This window comes from Camelus bactrianus, chromosome 2 (assembly GCF_048773025.1).
Source record: "Camelus bactrianus isolate YW-2024 breed Bactrian camel chromosome 2, ASM4877302v1, whole genome shotgun sequence".
NCBI lineage: Eukaryota > Metazoa > Chordata > Mammalia > Artiodactyla > Camelidae > Camelus > Camelus bactrianus.
In genome coordinates, this window is record NC_133540.1 from 90945449 (window position 1) to 90961367 (window position 15919).

General features: G+C 36.6%; 1 protein-coding gene across 4 annotated transcripts in view; it reads right to left on the reverse strand.

Annotated features, from left to right (window-relative positions):
- Nucleotides 1-15919, reverse strand: part of PRKG2 (protein kinase cGMP-dependent 2) — a 95340-nt gene that overhangs the window by 36759 nt on the left and 42662 nt on the right. Inside the window, exons 7-12 of one of the 4 annotated variants that reach the window (XM_074346070.1) lie at nt 11943-12020; nt 10236-10330; nt 7212-7280; nt 3615-3713; nt 2158-2311; nt 114-250 (exon numbers count right to left, since the gene is read on the reverse strand). In XM_074346070.1, coding sequence (XP_074202171.1) covers nt 114-250; nt 2158-2311; nt 3615-3713; nt 7212-7280; nt 10236-10330; nt 11943-12020 — 632 coding nt within the window. Of the gene's footprint in view, nt 1-113; nt 251-1985; nt 2080-2157; nt 2312-3614; nt 3714-7211; nt 7281-10235; nt 10331-11942; nt 12021-15919 lie in introns of those variants that run through there. The other 3 variants (XM_074346074.1, XM_074346076.1, XM_074346081.1) reach the window with 3 other exon arrangements.

A 15919-nucleotide genomic window follows, 5' to 3' on the forward strand; every position in this document is an offset into this window, starting at 1 on the left:
CTGGGATGGCGGATGCAGAGAGGGGGCTCCTCTTCCTCTTCTGCCTTCTCTCAGGGAAACGCTCAGCAGAAGAGCCTGCGATCCTAAGTCCTGAGAGGGAAGCCCTCACTTACTTCACGATGAAGGGCGAGCACAGCTCCTCCAGGATCCTCTTTTCTGAGTAGACGTGCTCCTGCTGCTTCGTGTCCACTATGTGCTTCTTCCTTATACACTTCATGGCAAAAGCAACGTTCTCGTTTTTCACCTTAACCTAGGTAAGAAGGCAACAAGCCCTCAAAATGAACCTACCAGAAAAAGTTTATCATGCCTATGTAAAACATGTTGACTAGTAAGAGTTCAAATTCTTTCACATTTAAATAGTATGGAAGCTTCTAACCACTTATCCTTCTGGGAACTGAATCTTATTCAGGCGTATACACTTCCCTTTTATTGTATGTAATTTCCCCAAGAGTTCACATATCTGGAACACGGTTCTAAAAATACTTGTGTTGAAACAAGAAAAATACTCCAGTTAGAAGACTGAATGAAGTTTAGAAATCTCTTCAGTTTGGAGTATGTGATATGAAAAACTTTGGCCAGAATTGCCCCCAAATTGTTCTTTCTTAATAGTCACTTCTTTGATATTCAAAGTGAAACATATTTTAAGTCAAAATGTATATCTGCCCTATCCCATATGACAGCCACTAGTCATATGAGGTTATTTCATTTTAAATTGATCAAAATTAAAAATTCAGTTCCTCGGTTGCATTATCCACATTTCAAAAGCTCACCAGCCACATCTAGCCAGTGGCTACCCTATTGGACATGCAGATACAGAACATTTCCATCAGTGCAGAATGTTCTGTTGGAGACCACTGCTCTAGATGGATGAACAGAATTTTCCCTTAAAAGAAAACTTAAAAATTTTTAATAAATATTTATTCAGAGAGGCTTAAAACTCCATAATACGCTATATTTGACAAATAATGACATTGTGCAGAAATGATCACACCCCATATTTTGTTCACATTTGCCATTAGTACTGCCTACGATTTTTCAATCAATGGCAGAATTATTGTTTCAATTATTGTTATTTAACTATATGAAAAACAAAGCTCAGCATTGTCAATTCAATCCTTTTGCCAAGAGTTTGGTGGAAAATACAGCAGATAGATCTCTCCCTTATCTCTCCATATGGTGGAAGAAACATTAGTAATACTTTTTGGCCTATTAAGAACTCGTTTCTTCCTCTCTCACCCAAAAGAGATGAAGTATGGACTGGGTGTGTGTGAACTGGTCAGCATCTCCAGCAGCATTTCAGATCCGCTCACACCCAGGCCATCCAGCAGATGGAGGTGTCAGCACCATTCCCAAGGTTAATAATATACAGTGAATCGTTACAAATCTGTGAGGCAAAGAAGGGCTGGGTAATTGCCAAGGGTTTAGAGCCATCTCTACCCAGTAAGGTCACAGATCTCCATTCGACAGTTGCTTCAGAGCACTTGATCTGACAGCCCCGCTCTGCTACTCCTTACAAGCTGGTTCTCAAGCTCAAAGAAGAGGTGGTGTGGAAGATGCAGCGGAAATCAGGCGTAATTTCCCAGCTGTCCTGATCAGCACTACAGAAGGCTGCTCTTCAAACATCCCCTTGCAATTCTGCTTCTTTTCTGTTTTTCAGAAAATTTTGAGCAAGCCAAAAATAGGATAATGAAAGCCAAATATAGACATGGTAGGGGAGTTGTTTAAGAAATGGAACTATGATATGAAAGATTTCATTTCTGTGGCATTTCCACTGGACACATTCTTCTTTTCTTTAGTATATAGTTAATGTATCGTGAGTGTTTGTATACATACATTTTGCTGTTAGCAAATACATTTTATGTTTTCTAGCCTTTGGGAATGGTTACTTGGTACATTCTCCAATAACTGCCATCAAGAAAACAATTCGCAAAAGGACATCATGTGAAAAGCTTGAAATAGCAGCTGTATTATTACAAGTTACTTACTAGCACAGACCTGCTATTATGCAACAGAGTGAAAAGTGTACTTTCTCAATTTCAGTTCAAAGCAACATTTAGATAGCAATAACAATGCATATATTCCTCCAAGAGACGCTGGAATATAAAGCAAAAAAAGTCAAAAGGCTTCTCTCAGATGCTTGAAACGTAAACCCCTTACAAGCTCAACTCTTCCGAACCCACCAACGCCCAGTGTGGCGATAATCTCAAGGTTCTGGAATGGGGATGATGAGGAAAATCTGGCCACCTTCTCCTTCAGCTGAATCATCTCCAGAGAGAGTGCTTTGGACAGCTTCCAGCTAGACATGGATCTCCTGTATGAGAGAAGAGAAACTTTATATACCTTCCTCCAGGCAAGCAAGGCTCACAACACACAGAAATTCCACCCTTAAAACAGCCTTCTTTCTGCCAGTAATTACTGCCCATAGTTGCCATAAAGACTATCTCAGCTTTTACAGGATCAGATTCAGTTACAACTGGGGAGAAAAGCAACAGAATATACAAATATGAAACAAACACACTCGCACACAATAAAAAACGGACAAAATGTCAAAACGAGTGAATTGTGTGGTATTTAAAATACATCTCAATAAAGCATTTTACAAAAAATAAATAAGTCATGAGAGGAAATAAATCCAGAAGACTGGAGAGCCTTTGCCTTTGTCGCACATACAAGAAACAGCCACACAGCATCTCCGCCATGCTTCCTTCGCTCTTTCTGTCAGACCTCGAAGGTCCCTGGCTGAACCAGAACAACTGCTTTGTGAAACATGAAAAATACATTCCTTATTTTATGTCTAAATATTGTTACTTGGAGATGCTCATTTACCTCCTTTAGTTAAAGTTCACTGCTTGGGATTATATATTTATAAATTGTTCTATTACAAAAGGCCTTTGGCATAAAAACTGCAAATATATTCCTTGCCAAAAAGAGAAACAAAAACAAACTCTATGCAGTTCTGGTTGAATGCTCTAATTTAACACAAGTGTTTTCTAGAACTTTTGACTCTTAAGCTTTAATGGTACTATCTAGTAAATACATGCTTAAGTATTCACTCTACAGAATATTCTAGCAAAATATTCTCAAATAATTTAAATTTTAGAAAGCAGGTTTTTTTCTATGAAACAAAACATTTTTCATCAGTATTACTGTATTTGGGACCCCTGAGCAATAAACTCCATTATATTTTGAAATAACCTGGGCTCTAGTTCTAGATTATTCTTTATCTGGAATCAGAATGAATGGACTATGCTAGTGCCTTGGCATTCTTGTTTGAGTTCCATGTGCGAGAGGGGCTTCCCTTCTGAACTAATGTCTTTCGGAGCTAGGTCACAAGTCAATGTACAGACGCCCTTTCCCAAGGTCTCTTATCAGGATATCGTCCCCTTAACATTACTACTCATCGCCGAAAATAAGAAACACTATTTATAGACTAAAATGATATCCATCCTAGTGGTAAGTGGTATCCTTTTAGTGGAAGGAGAAGATAGAAGAACTCCCCTAAATCTTCTAGTGACAACACACTAAAAGTTACTGCACAGCAAACCACGCCCCTCAGTCCCCTTCATTAACTGCCAGAAGTCACATCCGGCTTAAGAAAATATTCCTCCACTTACTTCGCATGTCTTTTTTCATCATCACGGTTCAGGTTTGCCACATACCCTTCAAGATATTTTTGGAGTTCTTCAAAAGTCCCAACTGTTTGGTTGAATGTTCTAAATGAATAAAAAAAAAAAAAAACCCTCAATGCGAATAGTTACCATTGTAACTTACCATTCTTCTTAAGCTATTCAGAAAACATTAATTGTATGGTTATTCACAGCTTTGTAAACTGTTTTTCAATAACTTATGTTACATTAAGTGGCCATCACAGGTAGAATAATTGTTAGAAGCTATATGATTGAGCTTTTGAGTTTCTGAAAGCAAGGAGGCTCTCAGTGAGAAGAGACATTTCTGTAGTTTTCCGCATTGTGGTTCAGGTTTACCAAAAATTGTTCTTTTTTTTTTTTTTTTTTTTTTTCATTTTAAAGAAGACAGTGTAAAGGAAATAATCTACATGATCTGTTTATTGAATCTACAAGTTACATATCTTACCCATTTTTCTAACCTTGCTTAATCAAATTGAGCTCTTTATTTTTAAAAATCAAGGATAAAAAGTATCTCTTCTTTGTCCCTAGATAATACTCCTCATTTCACATCCATTCATAAATAAATCCAAACTTTTTACCTTAACTTACTAATTCTTTGGGTGAGGCTGGGCCATCATATTCCCTTGACCCTCCTGACCTCACGGATCACAGGTTTGTTACGTGTCCCGTCTACTCTCCCAAGTCCCTTGTCTCTGGGAATTCTTACACAGGGCACTGCCCATGAGAAAAAATAATCCCTTTCCTCACCAAAGAAGTATATTTTCTGGATTATCCTTCCAATGCGTCCTGCACCCCACACTCGACAACCTTCCTTGATGGGTGATTTTTAGGGTGGTTCTCTTCCCTCCTATAAAATAGCAACCTTCTAGAAACCATGCTTCAATCATCTCAGTAAATCTTAAGCTCCTGGCTAGAGCAAAATGAAAGGAATGAAAATTTATGTCAACACACCTAATGCTAGTAAATCAGAGCCACCTCATTAGTGTCGTGTTGCCACTTACTGCCTGCCTAACCCTGAAGACCTCTACCCACCTGTAACTGACCACCAATCTATACTTACATTAGTATTTTACTGTATTGGGTATTTTCCATTTCCCCCTTCAGATCTACACTCCACTCTTCTCTGCCCTGCTCTGTGGACTATCCGTGGTTGACCGTACAGTAGTGAGAAACAAAACAGGCTTGTCATGCAATTTCAAATTTCCCACGGCTGAAGTTTTCAAGTAGAAGGAAATACTTCTCTTAATTTGTTTTGATTTTATTTATTCTATTTGTCACCATAGTTTTGCTTGCTATTAAACTAATTCATGTATTGTTGTAAACAAATTTTATTTTTTTAATGTAGGTGACACTAGTGTCACAAATCTCTAGAAATTCTCCACAAATTAAGGTCAAGTTTAAACAGCTACAACATTCTAGCTGTAACATTCAAATACGTATTTTTTTAAAAAAATAATGAATTAGGAAAGAAGAAGTAAAGAGTGATAGTCTGCTCCTCTTACTCATAAAATAAATTCATGTAACTTTTTATGTCTCATCGTGCCTAACACGACCACACTTTGTGTAGGAATCTCAACTCTGTGCATTTAAGCATTTTAAAATTATAAACTCCCAAATAATTTATAGGCTCTAAAATAACCACTGCATCCTCTTCATGGATGGTGGAGTCATGAGATACTATACAAATATTTGGTTATGTGATTACAATGAAGAAAAAGGGAAGGAGTTCTTCCTTTCTACCATATTTTTAGTCCTAGCATTTTGGAGCCATTTGTAAGATTTTATCACACAGCTAGTGCTGTTCAGTGCATGCATATATTTTTCATAAACAAAACAATGCACTGCCGGGACAATTTCATACCAATATATTTTCCATCTGAGAGCTGTCATCCAAAGGGTTCCTTTATCTGAATATACTTTGCACTTTCTAGCCTGATGCTTTGTTTTAAGTTGTACTTCACCTGGAGAGACTTCCACATTTCCTTTGCCTAGAAAACTCCTATTTCACGTCCCATTTCCATCCTTACAAATTTAAAGTAAAACTTTCCTCATTTTACTGCGTTGTGATTGCTTCTCTTTCTGAACACATGCTATGGAAATCAAATGGCATGATGGAAAGAATGCTGAAAGGAACTGGAAGACCTGGGCATCTCATATGAAATCACAGATGTCACTTTTGGGGCAATTCTTTAACTGACCTGGACTTACTTTTCTTATTGGTAAGGGAAGTATTAATGTAACTCAAAGTGATACTAAGAATTATTGTTCTATGTTTGACGATGCATGTTAACTAGATTTAGTGTGGTGATAATTTTGCGATATACATATATATATGTGTGTGTGTATGTATATATATATATACACACACACACACACACATATATATATATATATATGTATATATATATGATCATTATGTTGTACACCTGAAGCTAATATAATGTTAGGTGTAAATTATATTTCAATTCAAAATAATCAATAAAAAATAATTGCTAACTTTTTAGGTATGTTATATTACTATGGTCATGTATTACAAATAATACTTAGCTTTTCGAGATGCTACTAAAATTTATCAGTGAAATAACTTTATGTTTGGAATTTCCTTGAACATAGTGTGGTGAAGGCAGGGAGGGTTAATTGATAATTGTTGAACTTGTATTATGGGGTTTATAATCCTGACCTGTCTATTTTTAATATGTTTGAAATTTTTCATAATAAAAAATTTTTTTTAATATTCCAAGGTTCTTTCCAGCTCTAAATCTCTATGATTCTATGTTCAATAAATGGTGTATTCAATTAGCAATCAGTTGCATACTCTCTTGTGATACTTGTCATCATTTGACTATTTTTAGTTAATATTTCATAAGCACATGTCCTATTTGTTTGGCTACACATGACTTTTCTCAGATAATGGCCTAGGTTTGGTATAGCAGAATTCCTTAATTATATCTAGTCAACAAATATCCCCCTGATGAATAAGAGATCCGAAGAGTCAGATTCAAATATGATCTGAAGGGATTTAACAACACAAAATGAGACATTCTGAAAAATAACCTAAGACCTTTAGAGGTTAATATTGATGCACATCTCTTGCAAATTACCACAAATGTTAAATTCAGATTTCTCTGGAAATACATATAGCTAATGAGCATTTTATATTTTGTCTGAGAGAGAGAAGTTCAAAAATATTTCTGACTGCTTAGAGCATTTTAGGAATAAATTATGAAATTGCTCAGTATATTGTATGGAAAAAAATACATGAGTACTAATAAGCTTATTTCTCTGGAAGATGCAGAATTTAAATCAGTCTATTGCTGATATTTATGTACAAACTTTGAACACAAAATATTTAGCCTGCCAGCATCTGCCACTGCCACAGACAGATTCAGATCAGAAGGCCCAGTTCCTTCCCATGAATTTTAATAGAATGTACTAGCAGCTGAGGATTGGCCAGCACTTCCAAGTAGTGATGAATGGGAAGACAGATGGCCCTTGGAGTAACAGAAGGCCAAGTCTTCAAAGGTGGCAGAAGCCTGCATTCTCCAACAACAGCAGTATACTCACTCTCGATCTATAACCAGACATGCGACATCATTTTCCTCAGCAATGATGTTAGCTGACCTGACATCTTCACTGCAGACAAAAACAGGAAAGTCAGTTTTCTAGTGAGAAATTAAACATCCATTTTTATTAGGGAACCTGCTATTTGCATGAAACATCATCACTTAAACCTTCCAAAGATTATGCCTTTTTTTAACATCATAATATATACTCCACCCCTTTCCAAGAAAAAAAAAAAAGCATGGACATGTGTCCTAATAAAGGTTAAGTGCACAAGGAATCCAGAGGAGAAGGTAACTGCACTGGGAACATAAATCAGTGACTGCAACCGTGTATGGAATTTCACTCTGTGCTCTGCGTCAGCCCAAATGAAATAGGTCTTTGATCAAACGGGAACTGCTAGTTAAAAAGCAGCCAAAATTGAAATTACCCGATCAAAGACATTTATAAGAAAACATTGAAGTAATTACATATAATAACCAATCAAAAATAAAACCCAAAGAAAGTGTTTTTCATGTCATATCACCCAATGAATTAGGTAAATCTAAAATCTTTTATTTCATAGTCTAAGATGTGTATTTTCCATTACAATCTCTGAAATCAGCACATGTCTTACAACTGACGATGAGTCATAGTGTAATTGTCTTTCTCGGGGGTACATAATATAATAATGCATCTTATAATTGATACCTTAGATATGAAGAATTATGACATATGATCTAATCATAATATATTTAATTACCTGATGAATACCAACGAGTCAAGCACTGGGTAAAATCTTTCTTTAGAGAACTTTATTTATATTAGTTTCATCCTTCTATTAATTACAAACTAAAGACCCTGAAGAAAAGGTACATCCATGTGGTACCCAGTGCTCTGAGATTCATTTAAGGTAACCTGGAGCAGTAAGCACAGGAGGACTGCTCTAAGCAACTTCGTCAAAAATGGCATCACGCAAAGTATACAGTTGCTTTGTCTTCCCTTAGTGGTAGGACAGGGAAAACCTTGGCAGCCCGCCTCTCAGTGCAGAGAAGTCCCCTGTCCACATAGCCGGCATCCAGAGACTTTCTAACACAGTCCCTCCCAAGTTTACAGGGTCCTTGCTAGAAGACATTGGTGAAAACATTTCAGCTTAATGGGTTTTTGAGCTGGGAGCTGGGTAGTTTATACTCAACTGGTATGTGTAGATATCGATATGGATATGATCTTGGATATGGGCCAACTATTTGATATGTGAGCTCAAAAATGAAGAGATAAAGCAACCCTTTCACTTGCCAGTGTCATGATTTTGACTAGGAATATCCTCTACAAAAAGTTTATGAGTATTAGAGGTTTACAAATACACATATTTTTTTTCATAATAACTGTTAAGTACCATGAATTTATTTTTGCATACAAAATGCCGAAAGAACTCCTGGGCCTGTTTAATGTCGAGTCATGGAAATACACAGAATGTAAAGAATACTGAGTCACAGTCAGCGGCCCTAAAAAGTGATAGCGTAAAAATGCACAAAAATGTAAACATATGTGTATCCAACTCTCTTTCTCATAGATTTTAGTTCTATGCTTTTAAATGCTTTGGGGAATGAGTGTCTTTATTAAATGTAAATTGTCATGTTTCTCATGGGAAAACACTGTAATTGGCTAGCTGCAACATAGAACATAAATTATTTCAGATCCAGCATAACCAGACAGCATATTTCCTTTCAAGAGCTATTTTGAGTCTACAGTACATTTATAAAGTTCTCTGCACTTTCAAACTAATTGTTTTGCTTGGAGATATGAGAAAAATAATCTGTTAATTTTAAGAACAAATACACTGAAGTTTTGAATAATGATATTACACGATTATATTGCATGAATGTATTCATATTCTGTCACAAATAAACAAAAAAGGACCATTTCCCAATTATTGAAACAAGTTCATTACCAGCTAGAAAATGGGAAACAAAAACTCAACTTGTTTTTAAATTCAATTTTTTATACCAAATAGCTATAACTTCACTTATTGAGTTTAAGTAGTTTAATTTTCTTTAAAAATAAAAGCTATATGACTTTTAAATAATCAAATTTGTCTTCAGGTAATTTATGAACACTTTTTCTTTGCTCTGTATTTAATGTAATCCTGACATGTAAATCAGCAGAACTGGGGCTTCACAGACAAAAATTAAAAAGGAAGAAAAATGAACAGAAATACTACTTATTTTTACAAGCAAAGATATGAAATAAAAGCATTTAGTAATAGCATAAATTTTAAGTGATTTCTTAATAGTTTCAAGTATTCATTTAAAAACATATATGACTCCAAAAAAAGTGTGTTGCTCAAAATTCTAACTTTATAAGGTTATGTATATTTAAGAAATTTTTTTTTTCACATTTGAGGTTGTGTTCTGAGTTCCAAGAAGCACATAGTGTCTCCTGTGCTACTTGGTTAATCTTTATAAATGTTTCTCCTATAAGTTAGATCAAACAGTAAATAAACACATACCTCAAAAGGCCAAAGGTTCAGGGAGAAACTTTAAATACACTATTTTGAGTTGCTTCTAAAACTTGCAAAGTGAGCTGATAAAAAGTCTTAAGAAAATATTACCTTTGGCATAATGATTTAAAAGCACAAAGAATATGTAAAGTCATTATCTGATAATTTTTAAAAGAATAAAGCAAGGCAACATTTTAAAACTTGATAATATAAAAACTCTTACAGGAAAATTCTAGTTTTCATGTCTTCAATTTCTTTCTCTGACTCTCATTTAAACCAAAAATTATTAGAATTATTATTTTGGAACACCAATTTTATTTTCACCAGCAAACTAAAACTTTCCAAATCTCTTCCTATACAAAATTAATAAACTTATCTCCCATTTAACAATGAATTTTTTTAGAAGTCAGTGTAAAATTTTGGTTTAATTTCCAGATAATGGCTGCCATCAGTTTGGTAGCTCCATTCTACAGCTCCAAATGAGTAGGTATATGTGCAAACAACCAAAGAATTATTATTAAGTATAGTCTATAAATTCATAGATTCACCTGATAAGAGCTTTTTCTCCGAAGTATTCTCCTTTCTGCAGTGTTTTTATCAGTTGTGGTTGATCATGGCCCTCAGTACTCTGGGTGACTTTTACCTAAATGATGTCAAATAATTAAAAAGAGAGAGAGAAGAAGTAAAGGAGAATCTAAACACATATCCATTCAACCAGTCCCTCCAGATCTACATAAACTTGACTGAACAAGGAAAGAGACAAGTCTTTGCTTCAATATTTCAGTAGTTAAGACTACAGTCAACTACATTTAGACTAATCTAACTACAGTCAACTCATTTGGATGGACTAAAAAAGTCTGCCACCTAACATGATCACATGACTCCATCTTTTGCAAGAAGAAGCCTCTCCATACAAACTTCACCTCCCAAAGTTAATAAATTTGCTATGTGAATCCAGTTACTCCTTCCTAAGGATGGTCAAAGAAAATGATAATGATCCTATGGGAACTTTATTTTTCCAAAAAGCCAAATACAGTTGACAAATCAATCAAGAATAAGACTGAGTATCAGGAGTTCTGAACCCAGTGTCCACAACTGACTTGTTGATTCGTGCGGACTCTCTAAAACTGAATACAAACTGTGGATCTGGAGGAGGGTCCACAAGTCTCACAAGAGGCTCAATGTGACGGTTTAAGAGCCCGCATGGGAGAGTCAAACAAAAACTTCAACATTACTTGCTTGTGGCTAGAATTATTCCAGTTCAACATGGGAAGAAAGGTCGCTTCATATTGGTGAGAAATTCTGATTAGCATTTATGAAAGTTACAATAAATTAAAAATTTTTTAAATAATAAATGCAATTTATTTATCAGGCAGAATTCTTTCAAAACATGAGGTTTAAGTTGGTAAGAAATGATAAAAAGCGTTTCTGAGTGTTGAAAAGTTTCCAAAACTATTTTGTTAACTTTTTTCCCATCACTGGGGGCCTAGTTCAAAGTTCAACCACGAACCAGTTTACAAAGGGCAGTGCCCGACTCTCTGATGATAAAACTCTTTCATGGAAGAAAGAGCATTTATAAAAATCTGGCAGTTTATGGACACAGGTGCTCAAGATTTCATTCTTTACTTCGATCTTTCACAAATGCTTTTTGTCTCCGAGGAACATTGTAAAGAGTCAACATGGGAGCAACTGGCAAAATGTTATCCACTCAATAGCTAGGTAAAGAAAAAGATCTGTTGTCTACATCAGGGTAAACTTTTCATCAGCGTCTAAATCAGCTTGAGCTATTGTATACAATTTGAAGTTCTGAGCCACACTGTTCTCCAGCTTGATGCCTGATCATTGCTGCCCTCAATTGCCTAGTTCATTTTCCTCCACTGTTGTCTGTTGTATCTGTGGGATGGGAAAATGTTCCAGCCCCGATCTTGGGCTGGGAATCACACAGTCATAGCTAGAAGGGATGTTAGAAATAATCCAGTCATTTTATACACGATGAAACCAAGTCTAAAGAATGTCAAGTGACCTGACTAAAGTCACTAGGAAGTTACTATCTCAGCTGGAACCCATCACAAGTCTCTTGTGGCCCCAAACCCAGTGCTCAGACCAAACCGTCCCAGGACTTTTGAGCAGAAGCTCCTTTACCCAGCTCTACACAGAGGACTTAGGCTGCAATGTTAGAACATTGCTGTGTGTATGGCAAACAGATTCAAAACAATTTTTTGATTTACTTTAAGTAAGCTTTCATTAATATTTACCTTTCCTTTTGCTAAAATGAAAAAGGTACTTCCTTCCTCGCCCTCTCTAATTATGTAATCTCCTTTGTCATAGTATTCCTATTGGGATGAGAGAAAAAGAAAACGTTAGATGCAGTGGAGGCATTCAGATGAGGACATAAATGAAACAGAACTCCTGTGTCTTTGAAATGAGCATTCCACACAGTTTCTGTTATTGTTTGCTTATTGTAACTGTGATCTTTTTAAACACTGTAGTCACAAACCATGGAAAAGTTAAGGAGACTCTTGCTTTATTATCTGCATTTACATTTATCTTTCACAGAAAAAAAATTCCCCTGGAATAATGAATTTCAGGCATGGACACTGAAGACATGAACCAGGCAGTCATCACTGATATGTAGGTAGGCTTCCCCAAAATAATCTAAATATAAACTCTTTGATGATCTGCAACAGTCTGAAACTGGGTCTAGAGTTTCGAAAAATGACAAACATTACCTAGTAAACGGAAAATGTAACCCCAAAAGGATATGAGGAACATCAACCTCAGTTTCTAATTCTTTGCAGAGCAATGGTTGGGAAAATTCTATATACACAGTAAGGAGTTCTTTCATATAGATTCTCTCCAAAGATTTATCATCACGGAAAAACAACATTAGAATTTTTCACTTGTAAACTCCATTCATCAATGTAGGTTTATCCTCGTGAAACCCCAAACTGTCACTTGTTTCTTTGTTTCCCTCATATATGTGTGTGTAATCAGAGGATTGAGGGGCAGGGAAAAGTAATTCATCTACCTGTCAGATCAAAAGAGCAATTCAGTCTCTTAGAAAATAAAAAAACTGTCCATTCCTACTTTGCTTTAATTTGATATTGTCTCAAAGTCATAGAACTAAAGTAGATCTCTTAATTACTTATACAAACAAAACTGGTCTTGTTTAATTTTTTTAAAGGCTTAAATAACATCATAGCACTCTCTTGTTTTTCTTTTAGACTTGAAAAAATCCAAACAAAACTCCTTTTGTGTCTATCATATTTCAGTATTTTTGGGTCCTGTACTCTTAAAACATATTTACATTTATGGAATAAATATTACTCCTAATACTAATAAACATACCTTTTATTCACATAGCACTATGTATATTTTACAAGACATTTCAAGATCTCATGGAAGGAAGCATAATATCTTCGGGGAAAAAGCACTTTGAATCCATAGCAATCAAGATTCAAATCTCAGTTCTGCTCTGAATTTCACTTCCATCAATCCAGAAAATTTAAATAAGAATATTTACTTTCAAGGACTTAGAGAAGATAGGCACATTAGTTTTTTTTTATTGCTGCTGTAATAAATAACCACACACACTTAGTGGCTTAAAACAACACTCATTTGTTATCTCAGTTTCTGTGGGTCAGCGAGTTGAGGCATGGCGTGGCTCAACCGGATTGCTCTGTTTGGGGTCTCTCAAGACTGAACTCAGGGTGTCATTGGGGCTGTGTTCCTTTGTGGTGCCTCTGGGGAAAAAAAATCCACTTTCAAGCTTAATGAGGTTGTTGGCAGAATTCAGTTCCTTGCAATTGTAGAATAAGGTCCCATTTCCCTGCTGGCTGTCAGCCAGGAGCTGCCTCTTAGTTCCTAGACTTCTCTCTTGCCCCTGCATGGAACCTCTTATGTTTCAATACCAGAAAGGTCACGTCGAATTCTTCATGTACTTGGAATCTCTCTGACTTCCACTTCTGCTACATCTCTCTGACTGCAGCCAGAGAAAACTCTCTGCTTTTAAGGGCGCGTGTTCCTGAATGATTCATACTTGGCCCACCTAGATAATCCAAGATAATCTCTATTTTAAGGTCCCAAACCTTAATTAAATCTGCAAAGTTCCTTTTGCCATGTCATATAACATACTCATGTGTTTCAGGGTTTAGGGTCTGGACATTTTGGAGGGGGTCCCTTCTGCCTCCCACAATAAGCTAATTAAAGACAACGGTTTTTGGAGAACTGAAAGCCCCTGAACCATGGTAAATACTCAATAATGATCACCATGTTAAGGAGGAAGATGAGAATGGTTTGCTTAGCTGTTATTTCAATATACTGAACCTCAGTTTCCTTTTCTGTAAAATTAAGATGGTATGATCTACCATACCTAGTGATGTTTGAGGACTAGGTGAGACAGTCACCTGGTGACTGTTAATTTCTGTGAAAGAGGCTGTGAGCTGGTCATCAAAGTCTTCCACAGTAATACACAGCCATCCAGGTAAACTGCATCCCCCAGCCTCCCTGCTGTTCACTGTGGCCATGTGATTAACTTTTAGCTACATGAGTCTGAGCAGAAGCAATGTATGTCCTGCCCATGCCAGGCCTATGCACTGGTCCAAGGCTGTGTCTTCATACATTTCCCCAAACTGTAATGGCATGGCCCTGAGAGATTTTGGGAGTGGGACAGTATTGAAGATGGCAGAGTAGCCATCAGCTTGGGTTCCTGAATAATTCTATGTAGCTAACCAGGCCTAGCCTCCCTGGACTGTTACGTGAGCAAGAAACACACTTTTATTCCACTCGGAAAATAACATTTTGAGTTTTTTCCATCACAGTCTGCTTACTCCAGCACTCTACTCCTTCTCATTATAGCTCTGTCACAAGCCTTCACTACATACACACAAGCTCACTTTACCATCGAGATGACCATGACACCACGGTTCAGGGCTCTTCATCATAGAGCTAACATTCAGTTCTCTTTACTAAAACTGCCGGGGTCATGTGAGACTTCCCTGTTTCAGACAGTCTGCTCTTGGATCTGTTCCCATCTTAATTTCAGTCCCCATCACCCACTTGGAACAGAAGGAATCTAGAGAATTCCTGAAGTGCTGGTGGGCTGTTCTTCAGCTATTATAAAGTCTCTGGTCTTCACAGAGGGGCAGCTTTAACTCCTGCCAGTCAGATAAGTTAAAAAGGAGAAGCTGGAAAGGCAACACTGAGAAAGGGCTTTGCTGTTTCTTAAGGGGCAACCTTCCTAGTGGTGTTTTTCCCAGGGATTAGTCTTTGTCACCCAAAACCATGGGAGGAAGATAAATAATACCTCCCAGTGTGTTGACAGTAACTTCATAGATCAGAAAAGGCCATGGATGTAGGTCAGACCAAAAATATATAGTGGTAAGTACTGGCTACGATGCTAGACTGGCCAGTGTTTGTCAACTGGGGAGAGCAGCCAGTCTAGCCAGGGTGGTCACCAAGACCAAAAAGAGACATGCAAACAGTGTGGTTTACTGTCCTGTGTTACATTGCAAAGGGGTCCCTTAGAGGACCAAGAAGCCATAGACCCTATCCTGTGGGGTGGCGGTTTTCAAGCAGTTTTTACTCTGAATTCAGTAAGGAATACATTTTACATGTACACCCAAATACCTACATGCAAGTGTACACACACATATTTATATAAAACTGAATCATATTTAAACAATACTTATGATCAGTACTCTGATTTTTTAAAAAAGTGTTCCTCTAAATTGATTTCATGACCCAGTAATGAGTTGTGATCCACAGTCTGAAAAAGTTGTTTTAAAAGATGATATTTAGAAACACCGAGAGTGGTTACTTAGTGTATGGCAAGAAGGGAAAATCAGGAAATCAATTCCACGGCAGACTGAAAGGCAGAGATCAGAAGAAAACTACACAAATAGCAACAGCGAAAGATGGAAAGAGTTTTTCATGTAAAGAACTGCTCATTCTGTGCTAGCTAGCAAAATGCTAGAGCCTCAGTGCCTGTAATAGAATATACAAAACCAGAAATAAAATCCAAGGCGATGGAGGGCAAATCAAAGAAGCAAGCCTATAACCTCCTTGGAGTCTTTACTGTGTGGTTTGAAATCTTCATTGCAAAGAAGTATTGATGATACACAATCAGCTGTATGATACACACACCATACACACACACACACACACACACACACACACACACACACACTCTGCATCATGTGACTATATACCTAAGTTGATTGTTTAAAAAATT